The sequence below is a fragment of the Gastrolobium bilobum genome, unplaced genomic scaffold, assembly GCF_033153095.1.
Source record: "Gastrolobium bilobum isolate Gb01-03AN ecotype WA unplaced genomic scaffold, APGP_CSIRO_Gbil_v1 utg3533, whole genome shotgun sequence".
Taxonomy (NCBI): domain Eukaryota; kingdom Viridiplantae; phylum Streptophyta; class Magnoliopsida; order Fabales; family Fabaceae; genus Gastrolobium; species Gastrolobium bilobum.
In genome coordinates this window covers 34,904-52,509 of record NW_026898215.1, presented here as the reverse complement: position 1 = coordinate 52,509, position 17,606 = coordinate 34,904, and the positions used below count along the sequence as shown (strand labels likewise).

The 17,606-nt window shown below is 41.6% G+C and overlaps 1 protein-coding gene across 1 annotated transcript; it reads right to left on the bottom strand.

Moving 5' to 3' along the window:
- Positions 1–628: 628 nt before the first annotated feature.
- On the bottom strand, positions 629–13,586 carry LOC133313901 (pollen receptor-like kinase 2). Its single transcript, XM_061515314.1, has 2 exons — positions 13,283–13,586; positions 629–915 (listed from the first exon to the last, which is right to left on the bottom strand). Exons 1-2 carry the CDS (start codon positions 13,584–13,586, stop codon positions 629–631), a joined length of 591 nt encoding a protein of 196 aa, XP_061371298.1.
- Between the last annotated feature and the right edge of the window lie 4,020 nt (positions 13,587–17,606).

Below are 17,606 nucleotides of genomic sequence, written 5' to 3'. Positions count from 1 at the left end.
TTTAGTTTCTTGTGTCAGTTAGAATATTAATGAGTTAGTTATGTCAGTTAGAATATTAATGAGTCAGTTATGTAAATTAGAATATTAATGAGTCAGTTATGTCAGTTATAAAGTAATGAGGGTGTTATGTGTGGAGTTATGTTGGTCAGTTTTATAGCTTATAAATAGCCTTTGATAGTTTGTATTAAATGAAGATCAAGAGATCAAGTAGATCAAGAGATCAGTAGATCAAGAGAAAAAGAAAAAGAGCAAGAAAGCAAGAATAGAAAAGAAAAGTTTTTTTGTAGATACACAAGTCTGGTTGTCTCTTGCATTTGTGTGTAGATACCAAATTCTAACACTAACAAGACTAGGTCATACGAGACATTTGAGTAATCTAATATAAGTTCATACTATAACCATTGACAAATCAAGACGGAGTGAGTAACATTTTGGATAAAAAATGGCAAAAGGATAACCATTGATTTGTTTATACATGACTAAAATCGTCTCACATGACTACATTAAATGAGACAAGAGAGGATCCAATATAAGTTCATACTATAACCATACATTACATTACATTAAATTAAATTGCTAGCTTTTTATATTTGTTCTTATAAAGTGTAAAATAAATTAATTAATGTGGTTATGTCATACCATGGAGATGACTAGCCAAGCTGCCATTTTCAACAAAGTCATGAACCAAAAGCTTATCTTCTTCGTTGTAAAAGAAAGCAACAGGAGGGAGTAGATTGGGATGTGTCAACCTTCCAAGCCTTTTCATGTGCTCAAAGAATTCTTTTTTCCCAAGATTGTTCATATGTTGAAACCTCTTCACGACCATAACTGGTCCATTCAAAACCATGACCTTGGATTCAGCTGTCACCTCAGAGGATCTGACTTCATGTTGGAATTCCAACACTTCACTAGAAACTGCACTATAATTAGATAAAACAGGTGTATATGATGACCTTAGGAAGAAGAAAAAAAATAGTATAAAAAAAAACCATGGCGAATTTCTGAGCATAAATTGATTTGTCATTGATTATTTATTTGGTTTTTGCTGTCAAATGCTGAAGGAGGGATTATTTGACAGTTTATATTTGATGGTGTAAAGTTTCTTAAATCGTGTAATGGTATATCATATAAAGAGTTGGACTTGTTAATTTGTCACTGTCATAGTTAAACTTTGGTTTAGACTCCAACATTTACAATGATATCAAAACATGTCATTGGATTCACCAAATAACTCAAAAATCAATAATAAAATGAGGGTCTAAAAAACAACATTTCCAAAAGAATGTTGAAAATACAATCAACTTGAGAGGAGAAAAGGTTTGCTTTGGTTACAAAAAGAATTTTCAAATTTCATATGATGATGGGTAAAATCAAATAAAAAGTAAGCTTATCGAATTGGTCAAAAAAATGAGATGATTGTCAACTTACCAGCAAATGAGATTGGATCCTCGTTATAACACCTTACATTTCTAAGTTAAATATTTAAAATATTAAGTGAGTATTTAAGTGAAGGATTAGTGAAGATCCTAAAGATTAGGCCAAAATACAAAGAAAGGGCAAAACGGTAATTAGCCAACACGCAACCCTAGGAAGATAAAAATTGAATAGAAGGTCTCAGATGATAAAAATAACCCTGGAAATGGATTCAGAACGAAAAATTGAGTGGACATGCAAGTTTCAGAAAAATCAGTGAATAGTGTTTTTCGCGGGTAAAAATACCGCGGTACGATTGCACCGTAAAACGTGCCAGTTGAATTTTGAGCTCTAGGTTTCAAATATGATTTATAAATGGTCTATAGAACTGGGAAATAGGATTCCTGATAAAATTTGATGGAATTTGGTGAAATTTGATGGAATTAAGTCAGTTTGGGAAAGCGTGCCAATGGCGCGCGCAACAGCTTAAAACAGTGTTTTCTCCGAACGATCGGAAAACTCCGGATTCATCTGACCTAGTATAATTAAAGGAGAATGGTTAATGTTAAAAATTAGTGTTTTTAAATAGGTTGTGAATCCTTGGACGTTTAGTGAAATCGGAAGGAAATTCGGATGAGTTTAGATCACGTGAGGTGGCGTGGGACCCACCCCACTTAAAATCCACTTAAACCACATCATCATTCCATTATTCATATCACCTTCTCTCCCCTTCTTATGCCAAAACCGTGCTCCTCCCCCCAAATAACCCCATTTTTCATTCAAATTTCAATTCCTTCTAAATCCATCATTTCTTAACCAAATCAAGCGATTTTTGTGTTGAAATTTGTTGGAAACAACCTTCCAAACACATTGGTGGTATACATTAACCTTGAAACTCTCTCTTTGGTGAGATATGGGCCATTTACAGCCACGAAATTTTGGAGAAAATTGATGTTCATGGAGTTGTTTTGAGCTCCAATGGTTTAGGATAGCTTGCAGGAGTCTTGTGCCAAACTTTTGAGTAAGTTTCTTCACCATTTTAACGGTTTAATCCTTGGATTGAATTCATGAACCCTAAGGGGGAATTTGATGATTTTTGTTGTTAGAGAGCTCAATTAAAAAATGTGTATTAGATGATAATGTGTTAGAATGATGTGTTAGAGCTAGAAATGCGATGAAATTTATTGGTGAAAAATATGACTTTATAACTTAGAAATTTTGAGGATTTTCATGACTTGGATTTTTGGAAATGTATCAGGATTGATTAATGAGTAGTTGTATGATTATATGATGATATAATGTGGTTGTGTGAGATGTGGAGTGAGTAAAAGTGAATGGAAATCCTAGAATTGCCATAGGTTGCAACTTGGCCTTTAAAGGAAAATTATGGAATTTATGTTGTTGGAAATTGTTTGAGTGATGAATTATGTGTTAAAAAGGTAATTAGATGGGTTGTGTGGTGATTGGCAAGTGGAAGAATCAATGCACAAATAATAAGTGGCTTAGTTGGCATAAAGAACCTAGAGTGAAATATTTCGCAAAACGATGCGTAAATGTCGTAAAACGGAAAAACGACGATTGAACTAGCCTCTAAGCAACCTAAGGAAGCGTTATAAAATGAGAAAGAAAATTTAGAAAAATAAATCCCCAAATAACACATAGATGGCCGAACCTTCAAGGAGAAAATGGGGGATTTTGCGGTTTTCGCGTTCTGATGTAATTCGACGCGAAAATGACGAAACGACACTTGAATTGGCCTCTTGACAACCTAATGAGGCGTAATAAAATGAGAAAGAAAATTTAGAAAAATAAATCTCAAATTAACACTAGCTTGGCCGAACCTTCAAGGAGGAAGGGGAGGATTTTGTGATTTTTGTGTTTTGATGCTTTTTGACGCGTACTGATGGATGTACGTAATTGTATAGGTTGCCGTACGTTGACTTGAACCCCGAAACTTGAATCTGGGAGTTGCCCTTGGTACTGGACCAAGTGGATTGAGGTATGTAATTGGTTCAATGCATGTATAATTGTAAATTAGCATGTATTGTTTGAATTATAAGAGATTGGGAATGTCCTCTGTGTAGGCATCCTGTTGTGTACCAAGTTGAGGGATAAGCTACTGCGGAGCTAGTGAGGAAATTACTTAAGGTAACCTCTTGGTACTGAGGCTTGTTTCGCTTTTCTGTTCCACCTTGCCAGTTGATGGCAACGGTAGCAAGTGTGTATGAGTAGTATAGAACACATGAGCATGCATGCATTATTACTATGGGTACTTATGTACCGAGTCTCTGGCCAGTAGACAGTTTTATTAGCCTGCGGGCAGTTTCGGACTTCCGCTGGATAGGTCTCCGAGAGGGAGTTCCAGTTGACCGTGGGTCATAGTGTGTGATCCGGATAAGAGCACACTAGGAATGTCTCAGGTGTTATGGATGGAATGGGTACCTTGGTGGTAGTGATCTGATCACACCTTGGATTATACCCGATGGAATGGGTACCTTGGTGGTAGTGATCTGATCACACCTTGGATTATACCCGATGGTATGGGTACCGGGGTGGTAGTGATTTGATCACACCTTGGGTGGACCCGATGGAATGGGTACCAGGGTGGTAGTGATTTAATCACACCTCGGGTGGACCCATAGGCTTATATATGCCAGGGCGTGCGTGGTATGGGTAGCTACTGTAAGAACCCGCACTGTTAATTAAGGAATTTAATTAATAAATTACGAGAAAATAGGAAATGATTCCATAATTGACCATAATAATTATTTATGAGGCTTAATAATCGTAATAAGTGATTAAGAATACTGAAAGTCACTTTTCGGAAGAAAAGTGCAGATACCGGTTCTGCTAGTCAGTATAAATGCGTGCCGAAAAAGTATCCCGGAAAATTAATGTAAGTGCATGATAATTACTAGAATAATATGTAGGACTTGTAAAACGAGTTTCAAGTCCAGATAATGAGAACTGGTGCTGGAAACCGGTACTGGCTTGGAAAAGCGCGTACCAGAAAAGTGCTCAGAAAATTATAAGAAAAATATGATAAATCTTAGAAAATTATGCAGTTTCATAATCCAAAGTTTGGGATTAAAATGCTAAGCGTAGCAATTAAAGTTAATACTGTGTGTTTAAGTGCGTTTGGGCTATAAATACCCTTGTTAAGGGCACAAAGCCCTAGGTTTTCTGTTGCTACGTGAATGCTGGAGTGGCTGGTCAGTTGCTACTATTCCATTGAGCTTTCTTCACCATTTTGGAGATCAAGTGTCAATTTTGCTTGGTTTCTTCACCTCCAAACACTTGAGCCTTGTGTGAGTGACCTTTGTGAGTGTGTAGGGAGTTGTGGTCCTGAGTTGAAGGAATGTTTGAAGTCAGTTTGTGGGCTGAGTGGTCTTGTGTGAGGGTGAGAGCTTCCTACTTGGCTTGTGAAGCTTCAAGAAGCTTCTTTGTGAAGAAAGGACCAACCTTTGTGTTGCATTTTCGTACACCTTATTTCCAGAACCTGTAGAGGCAGTGTGGTGAGCTCCTTGAGCCATTGATCCTCTGTTTTGATCTTTGGTGAGTTGTACCTACCTTGAGCTTGTGTTTTAATGGATTAAATGTGTGATCTTTGCATGTTTAAAGGATTAATCAAGTAACTAACTGAGGTGTGGACCTTAATCAGTATAAAGATGCATGCTTTAACGTAAGTAAGTGTTAAAAATGGAACCTTGGAAGGATATCTTCACGAAATGCATTTTCTGCATTCTGTCGTGAAATATCTGGATATGTGCAAGATGAATATCCGGATATATGATATCCGGATATGGGTTTTGTGTATCCGGATAATAGATATCCGGATATGGGATTCTGGATATCCGGATATTGCATATCCGGATATGTCCAGTGAGATATCCGGATATTGAATATCCGGATATGGTCCCGAGGAATATCCGGATATTCTGGGATTTCGTAGAACAGTAGCTGTGCTGTGTGTACAGTAGGCTATTGGGGGTTTGTGGACCCTAGATTGATGAAGTTGAACTTCTGTAATTAATGAACTAAGTCAAACTTAAGTGATTAAGGACTTATGGCTTGGTATGGAGCCTTAAGACGTAAAACGTAAGGAGAGGCGTTGTCTTTAAGTTATATGCTTGTGTTGCATTATTATTGATATAATATTGGTCCATAACAGATTGTGAATCTGCTGTGTTTGGACTTTGAGCTGTGGACTCTTGGCTTTTGGGGTTAGCTTGCAAGGTAAGCTTTCGTGTCCTCGGTTTAGCCATGTTGTGGTTCCACCATGTCCCATGGGGGTATGGTTTATGCATGTTGTGTACATGCTTTTGGATATTTGATATGTTGATTGAACTTTACATGTAATGGCTTTTAATATGCATGTGTTGTTTCATCTTGACGGGAAGCCTGAGTATGTAGCGCCATACAAGATGGTGTACCGGGGTGAATGCAAGTGGTACTTGTACGGTGTGTAGGTGATAGACGTATACCTGCATTGTCTCTGGCCAGTAGATTAGTATTGACACACATGACATGATTATCTGCTGCATTGCATTGTTTTAGAAATGATAAATGATAAACTGCTTTTGAACTTATATTGCACATGTAAGTGAGCTTGGGGTGGAAGATCCTTGAGGACTCACTGACTTACTGAGATTTCTAGATTAGAGATCTTACCCCACGTTTGGGGAATGCTTATTTCAGGATCAGGTAGTATGGGTACTGATGCCTCAGGCGGTGGGAGGCCGGAGCTTAGCTGATTATGTTGTTTCTGCTTGTTTGTTAGCATGACTGGATTTGGATGCTGTTTATGTTTTCCGCTATTTATGATATGTTGTTGTTGAGACTGATGTTGGGCATGTTGCCTTATTTGAGTGAGCATGGGGATTGTCCATGACACTTTCTGTTAGTACTTGTAGTTTGGAGTTGTATAAACTGTTAGATGGTCCGGTCTACGTTGTTGTAGTTCCGTGACTAGAGCCACACTTATATTATCTATGTTATGAGGTATTTCGGTTAGCTGTCTGATTGCGATTTACATACCGGCGATGTTTTATTAACTGATTATTAAGCAAGTTGGTAATGTTAATGGCATCATAATTGAAAAGAAAAAGTAATTCCGCATTTTAATTAAGCGCAGCTTAATACGATATTATGATAACATTACCGGATATATACGGGGTATTACATTTATGGTATCAGAGCAATGGTTCGAGGGAAAAGCCTGTATGTATTGCAATTGCTAGGTTGTTTGGTTGCGTCTGTCTTTGTGTTTACTCCTTCGAATTTTATTATGATGCTGTATATGTGATCACATTGCGTGGGCCTGATCAACTCATAATTTGTGTAACTTGTGCAGAGTCATGGTAAGGTCCAGGAGAACACGAGAGACTTCTGAGGATCAATCCAATCCTATCCTGACTGCATTGGCTGAGATGCAGGCGACTAGGTTAGCCGATCAGGAGGCCGCTAGAGTGGCCAACGCGGCAATGATGGAAGCTGTTCGCGAGGCGAACCGGATAGCCGCAGCTGAGGTTCGTGAAGCGAACCGGAGGACCACTGAGGAAGTCCTCGAGGCGAACAGGATGGCGAACATGACGATGATGAGAGTCATGTTGGAGGAGATGAGAGCTGGTCCTGCTACTGGCCAGGCTCCACCACCACCGCCACCGCCTCCACCTAGTGTTCAGGAAGAGAGCCATAGTCACATCGGCAGTGCTACTCATGCCGCTGAGACGGGGGAGCCCCTTGTGGGGATTGCGGAGGATCGTGATGTGATCGATCGTCGGCTGAATGCTTTCAGGAAGCATAAGCCACCTGTGTTTGAGGGGTCTTTGGATCCTATTGCTGCTGCAAGATGGCTTGAGTCGCTGGACAAGATCTTTCGGGTTATGCAGTGTACAGACCCACAGAAGCTGATGTTCTCGACCTACATGCTGGAGGGCGATGCCCATGAGTGGTGGACGCACACCTCTCGTGCTTTTGAGAGGCAGGGTCATGTCATGACGTGGCCATTCTTTGAGGAGTGCTTTCTGGGCCGATACTTTCCCTATGATGCGCAGGAGAGGAAGCAGGGAGAGTTTGATCGTTTGGTACAGGGCTCGATGTCTGTTGATGAGTACCTGGCTAAGTTTAATGAGCTAGTGAAGTTTGCACACTTCCGGATGGTTCCTCCTACTCCGTTGCTTCTGGCAGCTAAGTTCCGCAGGGGACTTAGTGAGGTGATTGCTGAGCATCTTGCTGGTGCTGCTTCGAGGGACTTTGGTACACTGGTACAGCAGTGTAAGGACATCGAGGATGTTTGCGTGGCAGGCAAGGCCAAGAGGGCCAAGGTTGAGGAGAGCAAGGGAACAGGTGGTTCCACTCCTGCTCCTACTTCTTGGAAGGACAGGAGGTTTGCTGATAAGGGCAAGGGAAAGCAGTTAGCGACTAGGCAGGCGCCTGGTCAGTTCAAGAGAGCTGTTTCACATCAGGGGAGTTCTGCTAGGCCTCCTACAACTCCGAGATGTTCGGGATGTGGGAAGGAGCATGTGGGACGCTGTGCTACGGGGCAGTTGTTGTGCTTCAAGTGTGGCAAGGAGGGCCACTTCTCTAGAGATTGTCCATCGTCGACGGCGAGAGCTGCAGCTGTTCAGGCAGTTCCTTTGCAGATGGTTCCAATGGCATCTTCTTCAGCACCTGCAGTGCCACCTCCTGTTGGGAGAGTGTATACACTAGATAGGCAGCAGTCGGACCGCGCTCCGAACCTTGTCAGAGGTACTGTGTCTATTGGTGATTCTTTTGTCGATGCTATCTTTGTCGATACTATCGGAGGTTCATCAAGGGTTTTTCCACGATGGTTCTCCCTTTGACTCGCCTTACCCGAAAGGAGACTCCATTTGTGTGGACTCACGAGTGTGAGGCGTGCTTCCAGGAGTTGAAGGAGAGATTGACTTCTTCACCTGTGTTGATCCTTCCTGATCCTGAGGAGCAGTTTGAGCTTTACTGTGATGCTTCTGGAAAAGGGCTGGGCTGTGTGCTGATGCAGTCTGGTAGAGCTGTTGCTTTTGCTTCGAGGCAGTTAAAGCCTCATGAGGAGAACTACCCAACTCATGATTTGGAGTTGACTGCGATTGTGTTTGCTTTCAAGATTTGGAGGCATTATCTTTTTGGTTTGAGGTTTGTGGTGTTCAGTGACCACAAGAGTTTGAAGTACCTGTTCGACCAGAAGGAGTTGAACATGAGGCAGAGGAGATGGATGGAGTTCATAAAGGACTACGACTTTGAGCTAAGGTATCATCCTGGCAAGGCCAATGTGGTAGCTGAGGCTTTAAGTCGGAAATCCAGTAGTTCATCCAGTTTGCTACTTGGTAACTTCGATGTGGTTGAGAAGTTCCGCCACTTGGCAGTGACCGCTCCGTGTGTGAGCGTACTTCTCGGGTTGGAAGCATCAGATGTTGTGAACAAGCTGCTAGAAAAGATTAAAGAGGCACAAGTTCAGAGAGAGTGTCTGGATTATGTGAAGAACCAAGACGGTGTGTCTTGGAATGATGATGGATTGCTTTTGTTCCAGCGGAGGATTGTGGTTCCTCGAGGTCCGTTGATAGAAGAGGTTATGGCAGAAGGCCATAAGGGTCAGTTTTCTATCCACCCTGGTGCTACTGAGATGTATCAAGACTTGAAGAAGAACTTCTGGTGGCCGGGCATGAAGAAAGATGTTGCTATCTTTGTGTCCAAGTGTTTGGTTTGCCAGAAGGTGAAGATTGAACACCAGAAGCCGTCTGGTAAACTTCAACCTCTTGAGATTCCGGAGTGGAAATAGGAGAGCATTTCCATGGACTTCGTTGTGGGTTTGCCGAAGACTCAGGTTGGTTGTGACTCGATATGGGTCATTGTGGACAGACTGACGAAGTCTGCCTATTTCTTTCCAGTGAAGGTGAGCTTCACTACATAGCAGTTAGCCAGACTGTATGTTCGCGAGATTGTGAGGCTTCACGGGGTGCCCGTGAGTATCATCAGTGATAGGGAGCCGAAGTTCACATCTCGGTTCTGGGAGGCGCTGAGGGAGCTTTTGGTACACAGTTGAGATTGAGTACCACCTATCACCCTCAGACTGATGGACAGACTGAGCGGACTATCCAGACCTTAGAGGACATGTTGCGGGCTTGCACGTTGGAGCAGGGCTCGACATGGGATAGGTACCTTCCATTGGTAGAGTTTTCGTATAACAACAGTTTTCATGCTAGCCTGGGCATGGCACCTTACGAGGCGCTCTACGGTAGGAGGTGTCGTACACCTACCTGCTGGTCGGAGGTTAGGGATCGTGAGTTGTTTGGCTTGGACTTTGTCCAAGATATCACCTTGCAGATCCAGATGATCAGGGAAAAGCTGAAGCAGGCGCAGAATCGTCAGAAGAGCTACTACGATGTCAAGCATCGACCACTGGAGTTCAGTGAGGGTGAGCATGTGTTTGTGAGACTTTCACCTGTCACCGGTGTTGGACGGGCACTCGGAGTGAGGAAGCTGAGCCCGCGGTTTATTGGGCCATACCAGATTCTTGGTAGAGTAGGACCTGTTGCCTACCGGCTTGCCTTGCCTCTGAACCTGGCAAACATCCACGACGTGTTTCACGTGTCTCAGCTTCAGAGGTACATAGCAGATCTGTCGCACGTGGTGCAACCGGATGATGTGGAAGTTCAGGAGAACTTAAAGACTCCCGTAGGACCACTAAAGATTCTCGATCGTGGCGAGAAGCAGCTGAGGAGCAAGATCATTCCGATGGTCAAGGTGAGTGGACCGGAAGGACTCCTGAGGAGTGTACTTGGGAGCGTGAGGACGAGCTTCTCCGGCAGTACCCCGAGTTTCGACCAGGTATGTTTCTGATTTTGAGGTCAAAATCCTAAAAAGGTGGGGTGAATGTAAGAACCCGCACCGTTAATTAAGGAATTTAATTAATAAATTATGAGAAAATAGGAAATGATTCCATAATTGACCCTAATAATTATTTATGAGGCTTAATAATCGTAATAAGTGATTAAGAATACTGAAAGTCGCTTTTCGGAAGAAAAATGCAAATACCGGTTCTGCTAGTCGGTATAAATGCGTGCCGAAAAAGTATCCCGGAAAATTAATGTAAGTGCATGATAATTACTAGAATAATATGTAGGACTTGTAAAACGAGTTTCAAGTCCAGATAATGAGAACTGGTGCTGGAAACCGGTACTGGCTTGGAAAAGCGCGTACCGAAAAAGTGCTCAGAAAATTATAAGAAAAATATGATAAATCTTAGAAAATTATGTAGTTTCATAATCCAAAGTTTGGGATTAAAATGCTAAGCGTAGCAATTAAAGTTAATACTGTGTGTTTAAGTGTGTTTGGGCTATAAATACCCTTGTTAAGGGCACAAAGCCCTAGGTTTTCTGTTGCTACGTGAATACTGGAGTGGCTGGTCAGTTGCTACTGTTCCATTGAGCTTTCTTCACCATTTTGGAGATAAAGTGTCAATTTTGCTTGGTTTCTTCACCTCCAAACACTTGAGCCTTGTGTGAGTGACCTTTGTGAGTGTGTAGGGAGTTGTGGTTCTGAGTTGAAGGACTGCTTGAAGTCAGTTTGTGGGCTGAGTGGTCTTGTGTGAGGGTGAGAGCTTCCTACTTGGCTTGTGAAGCTTCAAGAAGCTTCTTTGTGAAGAAAGGACCAACCTTTGTGTTGCATTTTCGTACACCTTATTTCCAGAACCTGTAGAGGCAGTGTGGTGAGCTCCTTGAGCCATTGATCCTCTGTTTTGAGCTTTGGTGAGTTGTACCTACCTTGAGCTTGTGTTTTAATGGATTAAAGGTGTGATCTTTGCATGTTTAAAGGATTAATCAAGTAACCAACTGGGGTGTGGACCTTAATCAGTATAAAGATGCATGCTTTAACGTAAGTAAGTGTTAAAAATGGAACCTTGGAAGGATATCTTCACGAAATGCATTTCTGCATTCTGTCGTGAAATATCCAGATATGTTACCGATGAATATCCGGATATGTGATATCCGGATATGGGTTTTGTGTATCCGGATAATAGATATCCGGATATGGGATTCTGGATATCCGGATATTACATATCCGGATATGTCCAGTGAGATATCCGGATATTGAATATCCGGATATGGTCCCGAGGAATATCCGGATATTCTGGGATTTCGTAGAACAGTAGCTGTGCTGTGTGTACAGTAGGCTACTGGGGTTTGTGGACCCTAGATTGATGAAGTTGAACTTCTGTAATTAATGAACTAAGTCAGAATTAAGTGATTAAGGACTTATGGCTTGGTACTAAGATATATTCGTATATCTCACCCCGTCTCGGGGCATTTATTTCAGGAGGTAGCATTGGAGCCGGAGCAGCGGGCAATAGGCCCGCAGAGTGAGCCGTGGAGTGCTTCACATTTTGCATTTTGTTGGCCGTGTGGCCTAGGCTAGACTTAGGGCATGGACATCTCATATGTATGTAGTATGAGCTTCATTAGCATATTTGTTCATGCCATTTTGCCTAAGTCTAGTAGTTATGTATTTGGTTATGTTGTCATTTGAATTTAAGTTGTAATATTGGAAGAATGTAAGTTGAAGTTAAGTTTCAAGTTGTAAGTTGTAAAGCAATATTGTAATCGTATTGATGCATGACTATTTATGATGGAAGGGCATTAGGCCTATTTTAGGGTATAATTACATGTATGATGAAAATATGCATGAAAAAGGTATTAGTGATTGCAACTACTTAAGGATGATTAATATGAACTATATGCCTAATAACTATAAACTGGATTGGGTTGTAAGTGCCCCAAGGCGTTGTTGGTTCTTGTGTATGCCACCCATTGGATTATTAATGTATTATCATGTGATTATTAGGTACATTTGAGGTTTAAATGATTCTTACAAATTTCGGATTATTGGAAAAACAAAGGAAACTCTGGCGAAATTTCTGTAGAATTGGCAGATTTTAGGCGAACTTCGGGAGAGCATATCTCCCTCCATAGAAATCCAATAGGGACGTGCCATACGCCATTTTAAAGGTTGAGATGTCCTCTACCCTGTGTCAAAATATGAGGAAAATCTGCATTGATTTTCGGTTTGAAAAAAATGGAGAAACACGGACTGCTCATGTGCCACTGCACCTGAGGCAGATTCTGGACCGGATTTGGGAAATTAATTCCTGCTTTGTTTCTCAGTCAAATAAAGTGTGTGATATATCAAAATGAAGTTTGAGATGTCTAGTTTGTTGGATAAAAATTTGAGAGAAAATGGTTGAATGGATTGAGTGCAGTAATTCGAGGAATGTGAGTGGTTTGGAGCTGTTTTTGGGGTTGGTTGGCTATTTGCTTATCCAACTTCAAACGGCGATAATCAGAGCTAATGAGCTCCGAATTGAGCATGTGATAGCTTGTTAAAAAGGGAATTAAGTAAGAAAAAAATGTAATCTGAGAAGAAGGTTTGGTTGCGAGCGGTGAGATCGCAGAAAAATTAAGAGTGAAACATGTCCGAATTAGTAAAAACGTAAAGTTTGGAAATAGGCTAAGTGAGTTTATGTGAATTCCTTAGTAACTTCTAATAAGTAATGTAAGTTATAAAAATAGTTTAAGTAAGTCTTCCACAAGAGTTACGGTTACGGTCACAACTTTTAATTTTTACGCCTTTTTATGTTTTAAATACTCGCGTAATAATCGGAAAAAGTTTATTCGCATTTTTATAAATGAACTGCTGTGATTGTAACTGCGCTTAATATCATAATTAATGTTAACAATACCGGTGTACAACGGGCTGTTACACTCGTTGCTTAAGCTTTCGGGTATTTAACCCTCCAATTGATTGTTCGATAAATGAAACACTCTGAAATCTCTCTGTTGAAATTCTGGTATGTTGCCTTCAAATCTATTTCCATGCAAGTTCACTTCCAAAAGCCCAGGCAAATTAGCAAGGGATGTAGGAATATGACCCGTGAATCCGTTTTCTACCAAGAATACTCTCTTCAGGGGTCCCATCCCATCAAAAGCATCGTCAAGAATATCACCAGAGAATTTGTTATTGCTCAGAAACAATGCCCTTAAACTCTCAAGCTTCTTGAATGCATGCATTGGACCCTCAAAGCTATTGTTAATGACACTAAAACTGTTGAAATTGGACAATTCCAGCAGGGTGTCTACATTAATCAAGCCACTTAGTCCCATATTCTCTAGTCTCAATCCATGAAATGTCTGATTGAAGCATAATATACCATTCCAGCCACACAGACTTATAGACTCATTCCAGTTCTTTAAAGCATCAGAATTTGAGCGTTTGTGTCACCCAAAGATGGCAAAAAACAAGTGGCCAACATGAACAACATGAAAAGACTGCAGAGTTCTCTTTTATGAGACATAATTGGATAGATGAAAACTGAGATGATGTGTTTAGGCTAATGAGGTACGTAGAAAATAGAGAGAATAAGAGAAAAAAGAAGATCAGGAATATTGAGAAACGATAGAGAGTATGCATACGAAAGTAAGATTGAATGATTTATGGGGTAACATTGACAAGGTCATTCCTGCAAAGCATAAGCTGGTTGGGCGGGCCATATATATGAGTGTTTTGGACCTCATTTTCGACAGACGGATTTTGTAACACCTCGTATATATATCCGGTAATGTTATCATAATATCGTATTAAGCTGCGCTTAATTAAAATGCGGAATTACTTTTTCTTTTCAATTATGATGTCATTAACATTACCAACTTGCTTAATAATCAATTAATAAAACATCGCCTGTATGTAATTGCAATAAAACAGCTAACTGAAATACCTCATTACATAGATAACATAAGTGTGGCTCTAGTCACGGAACTACAACAACGTAGACCGGACCAAACTACAAGTACTAACAGAAAGTGTCATGGACAATCCCAATGCTCACTCAAATAAGGCAACATGCCCAACATCAGTCTCAACAACAACATATCATAAATAGCGGAAAACATAAACAACATCCAAATCCAGTCATGCTAACATATAAGCAGAAACAACAAAATCAGCTAAGCTCCGGCCTCCCGCCGCCTGAGGCATCAGTACCCATACTACCTGATCCTGAAATAAGCATTCCCCAAATGTGGGGTAAGATCTCTAATCTAGAAATCTCAGTAAGTCAGTGAGTCCTCAAGGATCTTCCACCCCAAGCTCACTTACATGTGCAATAAAAGTTCAAAAGCAGTTTATCATTTATCATTTCAAAAACAATGCAATGCAGCAGATAATCATGTCATGTGTGTCAATACTAATCTACTGGCCAGAGACAGTGCAGGTATACGTCTATCACCTACACACCGTGCAAGTACCACTTGCATTCACCCTGGTACACCATCTTGTATGGCGCTACATACTCAGGCTTCCCGTCAAGATGAAACAACACATGCATATTAAAAGCCATTACATGTAAAGTTCAATCAACATATCAAATATCCAAAAGCATGTACACAGCATGCATAAACCATACCCCCATGGGACATGGTGGAACCACAACATGGCTAAACCGAGGACACGAAAGCTTACCTTGCAAGCTAACTCCAAAAGCCAAGAGTCCACAGCTCAAAGTCCAAACACAGCAGATTCACAATTTGTTATGGACCAATATTATATCAATAATAATGCAACACAAGCATATAACTTAAAGACAACGCCTTTCCTTACGTTTTACGTCTTAAGACTCCATACCAAGCCATAAGTCCTTAATCACTTAATTCTGACTTAGTTCATTAATTACAGAAGTTCAACTTCATCAATCTAGGGTCCACAAACCCCTAATAGCCTACTAAACACACAGCACAGCTACTGCTCTACGAAATCCCAGAATATTCGGATATTCCTCGGGACCATATCCGGATATGCAATATCCGGATATCCATAATCCCATATCCGGATACCTAGTATCCGGATACACAAAACCCATATCCGGATATCACATATCCGGATATTCATCGGGCACATATCCGGATATTTCACGACAGAATGCAGAAAATGCTTTTCGTGAAGATATCCTTCCAAGGTTGGGTTTTTAACGATTTAAAGCACCTAAACATGCATTTCTAGGTGTGTTCAACATTACCCACAACAAGTTATCATCTTTACGCCTTAACATGCATCAAGCTTTCATTTTTAAGCATTAAACGCATGATCAAAGGTTGGCATACATACCAAAGGCTTAAAACAGAGAAATGAGATGCTCTTGGAGCTCAACACAGCCCCTCAAGTCTGACTCAAGGAAGATGCACGAAAATGCTACCAAAGCTTGGCCCTTTCCACACAAAGGAAGCTCCTTGGAGCTTCACAAGCCAAGAGCAAGACTCTCACCACATCAACTCAAGAGGACAGCCCCTCCAACACTCACAAACAGCAACCCCAACACAGAACAGGGTCAACAACACAGCCCCAAAGCTACTCTCACCCCACACCAAGTGTTTAGGAGAAGGATTTGAGAAGGAAGTTGCCTCGAAGCTCAAGAAATGGAAGAGGAACACAATGGAACAGTACTCAGAAGTTGGCCAGCCCCAAGACTCACGTAGCAACAGAAAACCTAGGGCTTTGTGCCCTTAACAATGGTATTTATAGCCACTTACCCAATTAACACATAGTATTAACTTTAGTTGCTACGCTTAGCATTTTAATCCCAAACTTTGGATTATGAAACTTCATAATTTTATAAGATTTATCATATTTTTCTTATAATTTTCTGAGCACTTTTCCGGTACGCGCTTTTCCAAGCCAGTACCGATTTCCAGCACCAGTTCTCATTATCTGGACTAGAAACTTGATTTACAAGTCCTACATATTATTCTAGTAATTATCATGCACTTACATTAATTTTCCGGGATACTTTTTCGGCACGCATTTATACCGACTAGCAGAACCGGTATCTGCACTTTTCTTCCGAAAAGCGACTTTCCGCATTCTTAATCACTTATTACGATTATTAAGCCTCATAAATAATTATTAGGGTCAATTATGGAATCATTTCCTATTTTCTCGTAATTTATTAATTAAATACCTTAATTAACGGTGCGGGTTCTTACATTCACCCCACCTTTTTAGGATTTTGACCTCAAAATCAGAAACATACCTGGTCGAAACTCGGGGTACTGCCGGAGAAGCTCGTCCTCTCTCTCCCAAGTACACTCCTCAGGAGTCCTTCCGGTCCACTGCACCTTGACCATCGGAATGATCTTGCTCCTCAGCTGCTTCTCGCCACGATCGAGAATCTTTAGTGGTCCTACGGGAGTCTTTAAGTTCTCCCGAACTTCCACATCATCCGGTTGCACCACGTGCGAAGGATCTGCTATGTACCTCCGAAGCTGAGACACGTGAAACACGTCGTGGATGTTGGCCATGTTCGGAGGCAAGGCAAGCCGGTAGGCAACAGGTCCTACTCTACCAAGAATCTGGTATGGCCCAATAAACCGCGGGCTCAGCTTCCTCACTCCGAGTGCTCGTCCAACACAGGTGACAGGTGAAAGTCTCACAAACACGTGCTCACCCTCACTGAACTCCAGTGGACGATGCTTGACATCGTAGTAGCTCTTCTGACGATTCTGCGCCTGCTTCAGCTTTTCCCTGATCATCTGGATCTGCAGGGTGGTATCTTGGACAAAATCCAAGCCAAACAACTCACGATCTCCAACCTCCGACCAGCAGGTAGGTGTACGACACCTCCTACCGTAGAGCGCCTCGTAGGGTGCCATGCCCAGGCTAGCATGGAAACTGTTGTTATACGAAAACTCCACCAATGGAAGGTACCTATCCCATGCCGAGCCCTGCTCCAACGTGCAAGCCCGCAACATGTCCTCCAAGGTCTGGATAGTCCGCTCAGTCTGTCCATCAGTCTGAGGGTGATGGGCGGTACTCAATCTCAACTGCGTACCAAAAGCTCCCTGCAGCGCCTCCCAGAACCGAGATGTGAACTTCGGGTCCCTATCACTGATGATACTCACGGGCACCCCGTGAAGCCTCACAATCTTGCGAACATACAATCTGGCCAACTGCTCTGTAGTGAAGCTCACCTTCACTGGAAGAAAATGGGCAGACTTCGTCAGTCTGTCCACAATGACCCATATCGAGTCACAGCCAACCTGAGTCTTCGGCAAACCCACAACGAAGTCCATGGAAATGCTCTCCCATTTCCACTCCGGAATCTCAAGAGGTTGAAGTTTACCAGACGGCTTCTG

Excerpts from the sequence above, each read along its gene's own strand:
- LOC133313901 (XM_061515314.1), bottom strand. The coding sequence starts at position 13,586 with ATGGGACTAAGTGGCTTGATTAATGTAGACACCCTGCTGGAATTGTCC. Across the intron at positions 916-13,282 it reads GCATGGAAATAGATTTGAAG|TTTCTAGTGAAGTGTTGGAA; the intron begins GCAACATACCAG and ends ATTATAGTGCAG.